The sequence below is a fragment of the Chrysemys picta genome, chromosome 15, assembly GCF_011386835.1.
Source record: "Chrysemys picta bellii isolate R12L10 chromosome 15, ASM1138683v2, whole genome shotgun sequence".
Taxonomy (NCBI): Eukaryota; Metazoa; Chordata; order Testudines; family Emydidae; genus Chrysemys; species Chrysemys picta.
The window spans coordinates 34,023,847-34,039,632 of NC_088805.1; the positions used below are offsets into that span (position 1 = coordinate 34,023,847).

The 15,786-nt window shown below is 41.2% G+C and overlaps 1 protein-coding gene across 33 annotated transcripts in view; it reads right to left on the minus strand.

Moving 5' to 3' along the window:
• Positions 1 to 15,770, minus strand: part of CHEK2 (checkpoint kinase 2) — a 46,837-nt gene extending 31,067 nt beyond the window's left edge. For 2 of the 33 annotated variants that reach the window (XR_006174989.2, XR_010592942.1), the window contains exons 1-5: positions 15,691 to 15,769; positions 14,548 to 14,639; positions 13,720 to 13,974; positions 11,397 to 11,521; positions 2,821 to 2,968 (exon numbers count right to left, since the gene is read on the minus strand). Coding sequence is in view for 30 of the 33 variants with exons in the window: in XM_024111087.3 (XP_023966855.1) it covers positions 2,821 to 2,968; positions 11,397 to 11,521; positions 13,720 to 13,974; positions 14,548 to 14,639; positions 15,691 to 15,746 (676 nt within the window). In the remaining 3 variants the exon portion in view is untranslated. The other 31 variants (XR_002889779.3, XM_024111087.3, XM_065568934.1 and 28 more) reach the window with 31 other exon arrangements.
• Positions 15,771 to 15,786: the final 16 nt, after the last annotated feature.

Consider the following 15,786-nt stretch of genomic DNA (forward strand, 5'->3'; position numbering starts at 1 on the left):
AACTGAACTGGATGGCATACCACAGTTCCACCATGCTTTCAGACTGGTAGGTCTTACTTATGTGAGCCCAAGCACTTAGGAGGTGGGATAAGCGATTAGTAACAAACAATGGGGAACAGATGGGGCTATGGTGACAGGTACACTGTCCTTGACAAACCCATCCACATGACTGTTTGTATGAGGCAGCTGGATGGGATAAGCCCACCGATGATGAAGAGGAGAGCGGTGGAGGGCGTCTCTTATAACTTCTGTCCTTTTTCCTTAGTGGATCTTGGGATTGGGGAGCAAACCCCTGTCTCTGTATAACTATTGTGGGTGACACTGCTTTCTTTTTGCTTCCTAAGGAATAAAATTTGTGACCAAATAGATCCAGCTTCTTTGAGGCTTTGCTTTTTGGCACAGAAGCTTTTTGTCCCCCTCTATCCCGCTCATTGGCAGCTGCCCCAAGAGAACACAGAGCGGGGATGAAAATAAAAATGTTCATACCCCTTACAGGAGACAAAGCACCTCCTCTCAGCTCGTTTTGCTGTGAGGTCCCAGGAGGAGGGGGCCTGCCTAAGAGCTTTGACTGGCTCCATGATGGTTTCATGGCTGCACCATGGTGCTGTCGCTGATACCAGGATGTCCAACAACTTGTGAGAGCTTTCATGCACCTCTTCTGCCTGAATGTCAAGTACAGAGGCCGCTATTTTAAAAAGATCTTGATGAGCAATGTGGTCCTCTGGTGGTGCCACTTAACCACCTCATCAGGTGACAAGGATGAAACAGACATCTGAGGTGGTGGTTAGTCTGTGACTAGTGGCAGGGGGGTGCCTGAGTGGCTTCTGGCTGCTCAGTACCAGGGAATGGTGCTCTCTGTACCAATCCCTCTGGTGCACTCTCCACGTCAGGGAGCAAGATGCTTCAAGGGAAGTTCTAGCTGTGGGGACACCAGAATGTATCCAGCATGACCATCGATACGGGCCCAAGACCCATCCTTGCCTGGGCCATTGACCCTTAGAAGGATCCCAGTGCATGGCCCATGGTCCCAACGACTCTGATGGGGAGGTATGTTCCCCATCCTGGGTGGGATACAGAGGACCTCACCTCTGAGTCCAAGGAAAAGAGTCAGATGCTTCTGACAACGGAGGTGCAAATCCAGAATGGACTGGTAAGACGTAGTCCGAGCCTGAGGACAGCAGTACCAGGGAAATCATGGGAGGCTTTCCTCTAGACAACACGCATTTCTGTGGAGGCTTGGGTAGCAGCACCACACTATCTCAATGAGGTAAGGTATGAACCACAGGCAGTACCAAGAAGCTAAGCAAGTCTCTTGCAGCTGCATACGCCTCCAGGGTTGCTGCGATCGGCACCTTCTGTTGGTGCCATAAATGTCTTTCAGGGGAAATGTCTGGCACAGGCTTCAGAGGCAGCAATCCCCTCTTGGGAAGCATTAAGCATTCTGGAGTGGATTTATCCCCCAAATGCTTCTGGTCTCTGGTTCCGTCAGGGTACCGACTCAGGCAAGCGAGGCACCGAACCAGAGGAATGCCTAAGCCTTTTCTTTGGTACTCTGGAACAATCCCAATGAGCCGCAGACATCTCCAGCAAAGAGCTCCATACTGAAGTAAATGTACATGGGGCACTCACCCCATGTGACGACTCTGATAGGGGTCAAAGTGCTGCATCCTCGTCACACTATCTTTTTTCAAGCAGAGCTTGATCCCTTTGCAGATGTGACAGTGTCACTAACATGGGATTCCCCCAAACATTTCTAACAGGTCAGGTGTGGGTCACTGACTGGCATGGGTTTCACAGAGGTCCAGCAGGACTTAAAACCTGGTGAACACGGCATCATTCCGGTAGCTGTACCAAAAGATAGACAGTGTCAAGAGAGACCAAATGCAGCAACCTAGTACTAAAAATTGTCCAATACTAACTATAACTGACAAATTAGTAAACAGGATCTATATACAAAAAAGGAATGAGGAAAGCACTTGAGTTAACAAGTCTGAATCACCATCACTGGCAGTAAGGAACTGGATGGGAAGTCATGGTGGTTCCACCCTTTTATACCACCATGCAGTGATGTGTGGGGACAGAGGGCACACCAGCCATCCCAACAGGTACTACTGAGGAAAAAATATCACCAACACCTGTACATGGGGCGCACACACACCTACAGTAAAATGGACATATGCAAACACTTGAAAGAATACTTTTGATTAACAAGGTGATCGCATTATTGAAAGAGAACTTCCGTAATAGTAACATCTTCAATATCATCTGTTTCACAATTCTCCAGCATGACAAATCCCAACACGTCTTCATAATCTATTACCTCTGTACTCAAGAGTAAAAATACAAGGAGAGACCCGTCAGTCTTATGCTACAGATCTAAAACCCATGCATTCATTGTACCACTATAAAAAAAATCCTCTCTCTAATTTTTCAGTTTGTTTCCTTTGTACATAAGATGCTGCCATATGCAGAGTCATATTCACAACTTCCCCTGTATAGTAAATCAGTTTTCCCTATTTAACAACTGTGCGAGAAAAGCATTTTTAAAAATATGTGATTTTAAAAGCACAAACTTTGGTGGTGAGTCCCCAGATCAACTGTAGTACCGGCAAATACTTTTAACTCACTTTTTAAAATTTACTAATTTCAGGCGGATATAACAATCTTCAAGATTTTGTGTACAAAAAATAGTGGGCAAATAAAAAATATTACCTTTATCCACGGTTTCCATCTATTATTTTCTCTCTAAAGCATTTAGAAGGAGCACAATTTTAAGAAAGATGCTATTCAAAATCAATTTGTCTTTGTACTTTATTTTACCTTTGTTAGTCTGTACAGACAGTGCAATTTCAGAATTGTGAGTCAATGGGAGCCTTTTCCCTTTCCCAATGAGCTCTTTATTTACAAAAGTCCCATTTGCACTGTGGTCCTCAATGTAGGCAACATAGGAGTTTTTTGGTCCCATTTCCTAAAAAAAAAAAAAAAGAGAGAGAAAAAGGTAACAATACAGAAAAATAGCTTTTATCATGAGGCTGTAATGAACCATATCAGAGTTTATAACAATTTATTTTTCTTAATTAAGGAAATAATACATCATGAAAATGGTTTTAAAGAATGTGTTTGGCAACACTCTGTTAACTGGTGGTGAAGAAGAAAAGAAAGGAAGCCAATCCCTGCAGAAGAGAGAAAGAGATAATGGAGACAGCCAGGGACTGGAGCCTAAGGAAAAGTGAGGATGATGTACATGGGACTGCAAGAGATAACATAAAACAAATTCATATCTACACCAGGATGGTCTATGTGGTCAGGGACTCCATACTCAGAAGAACTGACAGGCCTGTTACCAGACCAGATCTAGAGAACAGAAGAGTGTGCTGTCTGGCAGGAGCAAGGATACAAGAGTGGATGTGAGACTGGAGAGGACCTGATGGAAGCAGGAAAAAATCCAATTACTGTTCTGCATGTCAGGATGAATGACACTGCTAGATTCCCATTGGAATGGATCAAGGACGACTACACTCAGCTGGCCAAGACATTTACAGACGTGGAAGCTCAGATGATTTTCTGTGGAATACTTCTCATCCCTAGAGAAGGAGGGTGATGGCATGACAACATAATGAAGATCAACTGAGGGCTCAAAGATTGGAGCTACAAGGCAGGTTTGGGGATGATGAATCATTAGGAGGCAACTAGGGAAAGACGACTCTTCTCAACAGATGATCTCCAGTCAAGTACCTAGGATATTAATCTTCTGGCACCAAGGCTGTCATGACTAATAAGTGGGGAGGCCTGAGGGAAACAACTGAAATGCTTGTACACAAATGAAAAGAGTCTAGGCAATAAAATGGAGGAACTGGAACTACTGGTGCAGGAGGTCAAACAAGATATTATAGGGATCATAGAAACATGGTGGAATAGCACTCATTACTGGAATATAGTTATTGAAAGGTATTGTGCTGTTTAGAAGAGACAGGAATAAAGGTAAAGGTACTGGGGTGGTGTTGTACATCGACAAAGCAGTACATTGTAAAGAAATACAAAGCTATACTATAGACAAAACAGAATTTGTTTGGGTCAAAATCACTTTGGGGAAGGATTGTAAAAGAGGTTCTGTGGGGATAGTGTTAGGGACCTGCTATAGATCTGATGTGATTATTGGACCTAAAAATTTACTTTAAGTTCAACAGTAAAAGGTAAGCGAAAGTTCACCAAATGTTACAACCTATAACAACAAATGTTCATAGAAAATAGGTCGAGTTGTTTTTAATAATAGTTATGAATAAGTGCAAAAAAAAATAGACAAAAACTAGATTCGTCCAAACAAAAAAGGCCTACTAATATAGTTTAAAAACTGTTAAAATCATGTTTAGTAAAGAAAATAAAATGTAAAGCCAGAAACGAATTAACTAAAATTAGTGTGGTAAATATTAGGCCTAGCTGGTGAACAAAATAATAAGGGGGATGAACTATGATGCCCACTTTTCCCCCTTTGGGAGTTCTTAAAAGAGACTTTAGGAGTGGGGGAGAGATCACTGTCCTGTCCCACCTTGCATCCCCACTCATCTCGTCTCATCTTCTCTGACCCCAAGACAGAAGGTGCAGACCAGACTGAAGGATTTTCAGCCTGAGGGGAAGGCCAGTAGGCCTTGCTCTTGTTCAAGGAACTTTTGTTTTTCACTTGAAAGTCCTAAAAATCATTAGATCATCATGACATCCAGCCCATCTGTGTGGCTACCTAATTGCCAGCACGGCAGAGGCACGCAAGGATCCTGTTCTGCCTCCTTTCCTTTTGTGTTACTTTGTCCCCTTTCCTTCCTCCTAGCCTCTCTCTTGTGCTCTTGGCTTTTCATCAAATCCTGAAATCAGCTGCACTGCATCAGCACAGGCAGTTGAGATGACCACAATCCTGCCCTGTCTAAGGAGAAAAACCCAATCAGATGATGTGTATCAGGATCCAAGCAAGAGGTGTCACGGTCAACCTGCCAGACAAAGCATTCATAACCGTCCAGTGTTCCAAAAACAACAAATCTGAATTTCCTCCACCTTTCTATCATCTCTCTCCCCACCACCTTGTGTCTATTTGTTAGAAACAGGAGAAGTAAATACTCTTCACACATCATAAAGTAAAATTACCCTTTTTTGATGGAAAGGGTTAATAAAAATAAAAAACTCATATTTTGTAAAAAAAATTAATTGTTAGTTTTGCATAATCATTCAATTTCAGTTTCAATACAAATGTCTGTTTTCATTTCTTGTTTTTTTCTGTGTTTAAATCAATAAACTTTCAGTTTTAAAATAAATACTTTTACGTGTTTGCCAAGAAACCAAGGCCTCTGTTAAAAAACAGAAATAACTAAGTATCATTGTTTTAATGTTACACAATAAAAAGGTTAAACATCTTTAACTCTTTTTAGCCCTTAAAATCAATACAAGAGACCCCCAGGTCAGACTCAGACATGGATAGTGATCGCTTCAATATTATTAAAGAGATAAATACTGTTGGGAATTGTGGCATAATGGGAGACTAACCTCACGGATACAGATGGGAGAATAAATGCGATTAATACTGTTGGGGCCCAATTATTCTTGGATGTGACAGATTACAGTTTGATGAAGAAAACTGTCATGGACTAGATTTTAATAAGTAGGAAGGACATCATAGAAGAGCTGATTGTAGGAAATAACCTTAGATATCGTGATCGCAAGTTGATTCAGTTTAAATTAAATACAGTCACTCCCCGATTTACGCAAGCGTTCCGTTCCAGAACACCTTGCATAACTCAAATTTTGCGTAAGTCGGAAACGTATACCTGACCATTATGCAGAAAAAAAAAAAAAAAAAAAACCCACTCCTGTTTCTAGCTTACGAAACTTTTTCCGTAACTGAGGATTTGCATAAATCAGGTTTGCGTAACCCGGGGGGCATCTGTAGAAGGAAAATCAAAACCAGGTCATCATCATGTATTTCAAAAGGGCAAAGTTTGGGAAATTAAGAGAACTAGTTTAAGAAGTCAGTTGGACCGAAGAGCTCATAAACTTAAAAATGCAGAGGAGGCGTGGAATTTCTTCAAATCAACTATACAAAAACTATCTGAAATTTCCCAAGAAAGGGAAAAAAAAACTTGTAGGGAAAGACTCAGACCCAGCTGGATGAATATCTACCTAAAAAGGTTATTAGGAGTAAGAAGAGACCATATAGAGAATGAAGAAAGGAGTTGATTAGCAAAGAAAGCTACATCATGGAGGTCAGAAAATGGAATAAAATGAGAATTGCTAAAAGTCAGGCTGAATTAGCTCTTGCTAAGGAAATTAAAATAAATAATAAAGAGGTTTTTTAGTTATACAACTAAAAAGAGATTAAGGAAGAATGAAATTGGGCTGCTATGCAGTGTGGATGGGAAGGAGATTAAAAGATAATTTAGGTATGACCGAAAAACTAAATGAACATTTGACCTCAGCTCTCAGTAACAATGATAATATAGAATGGGCATGAAGGCAGTCTGGCTGATGGAAACAAGTGACTAGAAATGGAAATTACCACATCTGATATGGAAGAAAAACTCGTGCTCAAATCAGAGGGGCCGGATAATTTCCATCCCAGAATACTGAAAGAACTGTCACATGGGATGTCTAGTCCAGTAGCAAGGATCTGTAATAAACCTATCTATTCAGGGGTAGTACCATATGACTGGAGAATAGCTAATGTCAGGCTATATTTAAGAAAAGGAAAAAAACAAAAAACAAAAATGATTCGGCCAGTTAGTTTGCCCTGTGGTATGCAAGATTTTAGAGCAAATTGTGAAGGAAAGGATAATTAAATTCACCGAAGTAAATGTAATGGGGACATAACGCAACATGGATTAAACAAAGGTAGATCATGCCAGATTAACTGATTTCCTCTTTTGAGAAAATAACTGAATTTTTAGATAAGGTAAGTGCAGTAGATCTAACATATGTGGACTTCACTAAAGCATTTGACACAGTACCACATGGACAATTAATAGTTAAATTACGGAAGATGGAGATCAGTATAAGCATGGTAAGGTGGATAAGGAAGTGGCTAAAGGGGAGACGGCAATGGGTTGTGCTGAAAGTTAAATTATTGGACTAGAAAGAGGTTAATAGCAAAGTTCCTCAAGGACTGGTCTTGGGACCAATGTTATTCAATATTTTTAATAATGACCTTGGCACAAAAAGTAGGAGTGTGCTAATTAAATATGATGATAATAGAAAGTTGGGAGGCACTGTCAATACAGAGGAGGATCAGAACATTATAAAGGAAGATCTGGCTGACCTTGAAGACTGGAGTGACAGAATGGAATAAAATTCAATACTACAAAGTGCAAGGTCATGCACTTAAAGTCTAATAATGAGAATTTCTGCAATAAGCTGGGAGCTTCTAAGTTGGAAGTGAGAGAGGAGAGACACCTGGGTGTGTGGGTCGATCGCAGGATGACTCTGAACTGCTACCAGCTCTGAATAAGGCAAATGTGATCCTACAATTTATTAGGTGAGGTATTTCCAGTAGAGCTAGAGAAGTATTAGTGCCACTGTACAAGACATTCGTAAGACCTCATTTGGTCACCCATGTTCAAGAAAGATTAAAGTAGGAGAGGTCCAGAGAAGAGATGATATTCTGGGAGGGTTTTTTGTTGTTTTTTTAATTACTTTTCTTCCTCTGAAGCCCAGGAATGGATATGGCTGGAGATGGGACACTTAGTGGGGTACACCAGGCTCTGAAGTGGCACCAAGCATTCTCTCTCTCAGTTGCTTAGCTGGCTGGTTCTTGCTCACATGCTCAGGGTCTAACTTATCGCCATATGCGGAGACAGGGAAGGAATTTTCCCCCAGGTCAGATTGGCAGTGACCCTGAGGTTATTTTGCCTTCCTCTGCAGTGTGTGTGGATGGTGGTTATATAGCTCATTTAATCATTTCTCTGCCTTCGCAACGGTCTCATGTACTGGTGCACCACAGTCCCCCTTTGTTAGAGCCCTTAATGTGGGTTCTCTGACCTAGTGGTTGGAGCCAGGAGTAAACTGTGGTCATACCAACGGACAAGCTAGAGTCAGAGCCAGAAGTCATGCCAAGGGTCAAAGCTGGAGTCAGCAACTGAGATCTGAGTGAGGAAGCAGGAATCAAGAAACAGATCTGGTAACAGGAGCAGGGAAGAGACACAGTAGGTAGCAGGAACGAGGTATGGTAGCAGAAATAAGGAGTAGAAACCAGGCGAGGAAGCAGAGACTCGGGGTATGTCTACACTACCCGCCCATCTATCGGGGATCAATTTATCGTGTCTACACTAGACGCGATAAAAATCGATCCCCGATCGCTCTTTCATCGACCTGGAACTCCACCGCGGCAAGAGGCGGAAGCAGAGTCGACGGGGAGCAGCAGCGGTCGACTCGCTGCTGTCCTCACAGCCAGGTAAATCAATCTAAGATACGCCGACTTCAGCTACGCTATTCGCGTAGCTGAAGTTGCGTATCTTAGGTCGACCCCCCACCCTCACCCCGCGTAGACCTAGCCTTGGTCTAAGAGGTCTGCGCAGCAACAGGCCTAGCAACTAGTCAGTAGGCATGTTGCTCAGACAAGAGATGGGACAGGAAGAGCAAACTTTATAGCGAGTGGTATCCAATCAGCAGTGTTCTGTTAGTCATCTGACCTTGTGCACTCAGTGGGTGTAACTTTTGGTGGTGGGGTTTTAGCATCAGTTCCCTCATCTCCCCTTGCAGCTCCATGGTGTATAGGAAAAAGCTCATGCTTTCAGCAGCCCCACTGCCCTGTGTTTGAGACCCGTGGCATCCCTAGTCTCTGCATGTGGCACAAAACAGTTTAGTCTCCTGGAGACTAATAGTTTGGTCTAATTTTGGTTGTTGAGTTTAGTATGTGAATGTTGAGTGATATCAGTGGTCTCTGATGTACAGGTGGTCAGACTAGATAACCGAGTGGTCCCTTCTAGCCTTAAACTCTATGACTCAAGTCTATGAAAACAATGTGGATAAAAATCAGTGATTTTTTAAAAAGAAAAAAAAAAACAGATTTTTATTTAAATTAACTACATTCTTTTAAAAAATAAACCTATTCAAAGTTAAATTATGACAACCAATGTTAAGGGCTACATTTACTATAATTATTAAAATCATGTAAATTAAATGAAAAAATATTAAGCAGTACATGTTTACTCCCAAAGTTTTATAGAAAGTCAAATCTCTGAACTGCTAGAAGTCACTGGCTAAGCATCTGAAACCAGAATTTTCTGACATGCTAAACCAGCTTTTGACAGCAGTAGCCTCTTCTACATGTGCAGAAAGGATATTTTCTTCATTTCATTTTTTTCAACTTATTCAGATCAATGACTAGTTCCTTCAAAGATAAGAAAATGATTGGGAGTTGAAAAATCAGGAAAGCTTGTTTTCCTCTTCCAATCTATGTATAAAAACAGTAAGGGGATGAAATCTACTAGTTCTAAAATCCTGAAATACATAGTGACCAGAAACCATCACAGATTCATTAACTTCATATACTTCTTTTATTTAATAAATCAGTTAGTTTTAAATGCCAAGCATGTTTCGACACCTTTTACATCTTCTTGTGTATCAAGCACATTTAACGTAGTTTTATTTGACCAATAAAAACATTCATAGAGTCTATGGCCAGAAGGGACCATTTTAATCATTTAGTCTGATCACTTGTATAACCCAGAGCATAGAGCCTCCCTAAAATAATATATCTTTCAGAAAATCATCCAATCTTGATATAAAATTCTCAGTGATGAAGAATCAGCCCCAATCCTGGGTAAACTGTTCCAATGGTTAATTATTCTCACCGTTAAAAATTTACACCTTATTTCCAGTCTGAATTTGACTAGCTTTAGCTTCCAACCATTGGATCAGGTTACACCTTTCTCTGCTGGACTGAAGAACCCATTATTAAATATTTGTTCCCCATGTAGGTACTTATAGACTTATCAAGTCACCCCTTAACCTTCTCTTTGTTAAGCTTAAGAGATTAAGCCCTTTTCATCCCTCTCATGGCTCTTCTTTGAACCCTCTACAATTTATCAGCGTCCTTCTTGAAGTGTGGGCACCAGAACTGGACACAGTATTTCAGCAGCAGTCACACAAATGCCAAATACAGAGGTAAAATAACCCTATCTACTCCTACTCAACATACCCGTTTATGCATCCTAGGATAGGATTAGTTCTTTTGGCCACAGTATTTATATTGGGAGCTCATGTTCAGCTAATTATCCATCACATCCCTCAAATCTTTTTCAGAGTCACTGCTTCCCAGGATAGAGGCCCCCCACACTGCAAGTATGACCTACATTCTTTGTTTCTAGATGTGCACATTTAAATTTAGCCATGTTAAAACATATATTGTTTTCTTGCTCGTTTACCAAGAGATCTAGGTCGCTCTGAATCAGTGATCTGTCTGTCTGCTTCCCTACCTCTCCCAACTTGTGTGTCATCTGCAAACATTACCAGTGATGATTTTATGTTTTCTTCTAGGTTATTAAACAGCGTAGGACCAAGAACTAATCCATGTAGGACCCCAGTTTAAGACTTGTAAGGTAGTTATGCTGGTTTTGCTCATTTTTAATTGAATTCCAGTTTCCATCCAAATAGAGCTTGACACAAATCACAAGTAAAAATTAAAATCACCTACTAATAAGAAATGCACCATTCACCATTTGTAACAGAATAAAAAAATGCAAAAATTCAGAACACAAATAAATGTATGTTATGCTATATAATTTCTAAATAAACGTGGATAAATATAGCACATTCGCCTGGTACTACATTTAGTGTAAAGACTATATTTAGTTGCAAATCAGTATGTTTTAATGGTTACCAACCAATGAGAACCAACTTTTCGTTAAAAAAATAACTAAAAACTATGTATGCAAAATAAGATTCGAATTGATTTTTTAAATCAGGAGTCAGCAACCTTTCAGAAGTGTTGTGCCAAGTCTTCATTTATTCACTCTAATTTAAGGTTTCATGTGCCAGTAATACATTTTAATGTTTTTAGAAGGTCTCTTTCTATAAGTCTATAATATATAACTAAACTATTGTTGTATGTAAATTAAATAAGGTTTTTAAAATGTTTAAGAAGCTTCATTTAAAATTAAATTAAAATCCAGATCCTCTGGACCACTGGCCAGGACCCGGGCAGTGTGAGTGCCACTGAAAATCAGCTCGCGTGCTGCCTTTGGCACGCATGCCATAGGTTGCCTACCCCTGATTTAAATCAAGGCTTCCTGGTTGCTGATTTAAATCAATCCACCTTGTCTGAAAAGCAGTGAAACTTTGATTTAGAATTTTTCAGTTAATCCAGTTTCCTTCTTTACAGAACAGAGGGAAAGGGGTAAAATGGCCTTTTTAGCACCTACCCTGAAGATTCGGAAGTGCTTCTTGCTGTAGTTTTGGTATAAGCCTGTCTCGGTCAACCCTAGCTTAGCAAAGCTATAATCACAGCTTCTGTCTCTGCCAAACCAACACTCGTCATTCACGCAGTCTGGGATTGGGGGGACAAGGAGGAAGGAAGAGAGAGAGAGAGAGAGAGAGAGAACACAAAATTCCAGTAAGTTAGACCTACCACTGCAAAATGGTACCAAATGATAGCACTTGGAACAGGAGACAAAGCAAGATTCATCAGACACTGCCTGAACCCTAGGATACTTCTTTATTTCTAAATAAAGATAGAAGACACTTGTTTCCCGCCCCCGTTCTGTCCCTTTTAACATGACTCACATTTAGCATTCCTTGTATAAGAATGAAAATGTTAAGCAAAATAAAAATTGTCTCACTCCAAAAATTACAAATTCTGTTTGAGAAACACCAGAATTCATATGCATAAAGAATCAGACCCCTTTAAAATAAACTATGCATAATCAGTCAATTTTTAAATGGTGAAAAGCTAATTTAAAGAACCAAAACATTAATATCTAGAGCAATGATCAGTAATAAACAAAACTGCAGCAACAAGAAAAAATAATGCCCAGATGGGGCAGTTAAAAGGTTCTCAAAAATCTAGTGATGCAACAATCCCAACTAATGCTTCAATCCTTACAAACATGTTTAGTTTTACTTATGTAAGTAATTACATTGGGATCATTCATGTGCATAATTGTTTGCAGGATCAGGGCTTAAAGTTTAGTAATTTCTGTGAGTCTTTCACACAGCTACAGGGAAGATGCAAAGGTTTTTTTAAAAATAGAAAAAGCAAATTGTCAGGGAGGCTCAGTTGTAATGCCTGAAACTATTTAGCCTTTTTTTTTTTTTGGTTAAAGATTTACTACATTTCATGTTGAGGGTATCCCTTTAAGTTTCTAGCCCTTATAACTGTAATAATAGTTTTTCAAACATGAATCTAGTTTTATATGATGTCCCCATTTCTGCAGATAGCTCCAAGGCTTCTGCTGTTGCTCAGAACTTTGTCAGGCAACAGCAATGTAAGATAAACACAACTCTGGTCGGTTTCACTGATGGACAGGTATGAAATTGTCTAGAATAAGATTCATTTTAGATTGCTGGTGCTTGGGAGAACTTTGAGCAATAACAGAGATACTCAAATATAGTATTGAGATGGAATGATCAATCCACTAGAAAAATTTCAAAAAATCGAAGGCTGGGGAAGAGTGACAGTAAAAGAGACTTATTCCCCTGCCCCCCACAGCACCCAGAAAGCTGAACAATGTGTAAAGTAGTGGAAACCCTTCAACTTAACAGCAGCTAGGAGGTTTGGGGGAAGGCACTAGAAGCAGAATGCACCTTTTCCCTTCCAGCAGCTAGAAGGGAGGTAGAATTTCAAATTCATTAGGCACCTCCTAGCTAGATCCTGATGTAAAAGAAAATCTTTTTGTATAGACTCTGGGCTAATAGACATGGTAATTTTTCATACCCATTTTTAAGAGGAGTCACAGTTACTACCAGAAAAATGCAGACACTGCCTGATAGAACTGTGACAGAACTGTTATAAATTTACTCTATTAATCTATTTTTAAAAATAAGGTAATTGTGCATTATTAACAACGGAAAACCTAATGGCAGACCACTAACAAGCAAGTGAAGCCTATTGTGTCTCTAAGGTCTATCTACTCCAAGTCAATACAGCAGACTGACATGAGATCATGGCAAAAGCACTGCTCCCACAGTATGTCTGCTAGCTAAGTATGTTCATCTGCACTTGACTTGCTCTGCCTAAGACCAGGAAGAGCATACAGACTGCTACTGAGTCATGCAGATTAAAACAGCTTTTTTTTTAGTTCTAGCAGATAGATGGCATGCATCTAGGCATCAAATTATTCTTATAGATATCATTATTCTTTTTCCCCACCTTGGGTTCAGTAATGAGACAAGTTAAAAGGTTTTGTTTCATTCTGCTCTGGGGTCAAATTTTACAAATATATGGCTATACTAACATTATATAGCACAAAATCTTAGCCAGGCAAATAGGGAGGCAGTAAAGGAGAATTCTGAAAAAATTCTTCCTCCAGATTGGTAGATGCTGTGTATCTCAGTTTCCTATGGCAGCAACATTTCTTACTGAATATACACTCCCTACAAAAATCCAAACAAAAACTGCAATCACACCATCAATTATACTTTACCATTCATTCAAAAGTGAAATATTCAATTTTATTAAACTTCTTCAGGATTTTTTGTCCTATTACACACATTGACTTGAGAGAACCCACTATGGTATATACATACCATAATTGCAGAAACCCTTTCCAAGTGCAAAGAGTCGACCCCATGGCTGAGGAACGATTTCTTCAGGTTCCTGATCCTCAGGAATTGAAGGAAGTTCCTGAGTAGGAACTGTGTCCAAAGAACTGAGGGTCCCAGAACTGGAAGAAGACTGACTGGCACTCTGTGATCCACTGGAGGAAGAACTTGTACCACCCTGAGACTGCTGGGCACCTTGAGATTGCTGGGATTCATTTCCAGTCTCTCGAGACATCTTGGCTTCAGAACCAAAGTTTAAAACAGAGATTACTTCATATTGTATGGGATTTCTCATCACCAAAGCTAATTCAGCTAACAAATATTTAAATACAATTAAAACAGACAAGGTAAAATTTCTGGCCTAAAGAAATCAGCAGCCTTGTGGGTAATGTCCCGCTTGCTCTATTTTTTTTTGTAATCCACTTCCACTGAACAAGAATTTCAAAAAAATGGGTAACACTCCCTCTGCTGGTTGTACAGCAGCAGTTAAACCACAATCCCTGACTTTTGGGTAAGCTCTTCAGGGCACAGATTTCACATGCATTTGTACAACAACAACAGCAGCAGCTCTCCAAACAGAAAGGGACAAATTAGACAATGATTCACCTTGGCAAAAAGAATGCTACAAGTAGCAAATCCTAAGCAAAAAAACATTCAATATTATAGAAAAGCTTCTGATGCCATCCCTTCCCAATATTGGTACCGTTTTTTAAAAAGAGGACAGTCTGTGTTAACAGTTTGTTTATTTATTTTTTTAAAACACACAACTTCAAGAATTTTTCACTTGACCAGAGCTCTGGTCTTACTACTTACTACTCTGATAAACTGCTGGACATCCCAAGAGACGTTGTTTCTCCCTTAGCTTTGGATACACACCTAAAGTCTCAACCTTGATTGCAGATACTCTACATAGGTACACAATGACATGAAGCTTATAAAATCAGCTGCTACACTTGCGCAAGAAATAGGCATCAGAGCACGAAATAATCTGTAAAGTAGTTAATGAAGATTATAATGATCATGTATTTCCACAGTACATTTCAGCTAAAGAGACCCCCCCCCCCCCCCAGCACTTCTCCACATTACTGATCATTCCAGCAGCAATTGCTTAGCCCCCATCTGAGATGCAGCTACCTTAGGGGAGATGCACAGGAGCCTTTTCACAATGTATAGTAATGTATAGCATAGGATGGAAAGTAAAAGATGCTGTATACATTTAACCCACCAGAGACAGAGAGCATTTTGGAGACTGTTGTGATAGGTACTGTAGAAGCCACTAAAACAGATAGTTATGGGGAAACAAGAGGCTGTTACCCAAACTGAAACACAATAAGGACACTAGTGCAAAGGCCCCAACTCTGGCAGAGAAACAGGAGGTTGCAGAAGCCATGAGTGGGCAGTTCACGTCACCTCCAGAAAGTTCTCCTGAGGAATTTTGCACCACTGCACACGCACAGAATTCACATCACATGCAGATTTCCTTGCTTCCCCGCAGAAAAATGACTTTCGGACAGGGAAGCCGCAAGTGTGGTCACGTGCCCCCCATCCCGCAGCGCGCTCCTTGTTTCGGGCAGCTGGCAGGGAGGTAAATCACTGCGGGGCAGAGACTCCCTGGCTAGGGCTGAGGCAGACCCACCCCCACCCCTTGCAGCACAGCGGCCCGCCAACCAGTCTCCCCGCGCCTTGCTCCGCGGGACCCGCTTAGTGTGGCCTGGGGAGGGAGCGCTCCGAGGGCCGGGCAGGCTGGGCTGCGGCCACCACGGGGCAGAGACCAGCGCACCCGGCGCCCAGTCAGCCGCGCGAACGAGGCGGCGCCCAGGGGTGCCCCCGTCAGACGGCCCGGCCCCGCACCTCGAGGGTGCAGCGCGGCGGGGGCAGGCCGAGGCCGGGCCTACCGGCGCGTGCGGACTCGCGCAGAGGGCACTGGGGACTGACCACCACACGACCCGGACTCACCCGCGCGCGCACCTAATGAATGGTGACCCGACTCCGAGCCCGACCTCGTCGCTCATTGCGCATGCGCCCCGCGCGTTTCTTCTTATAAACTCAGCC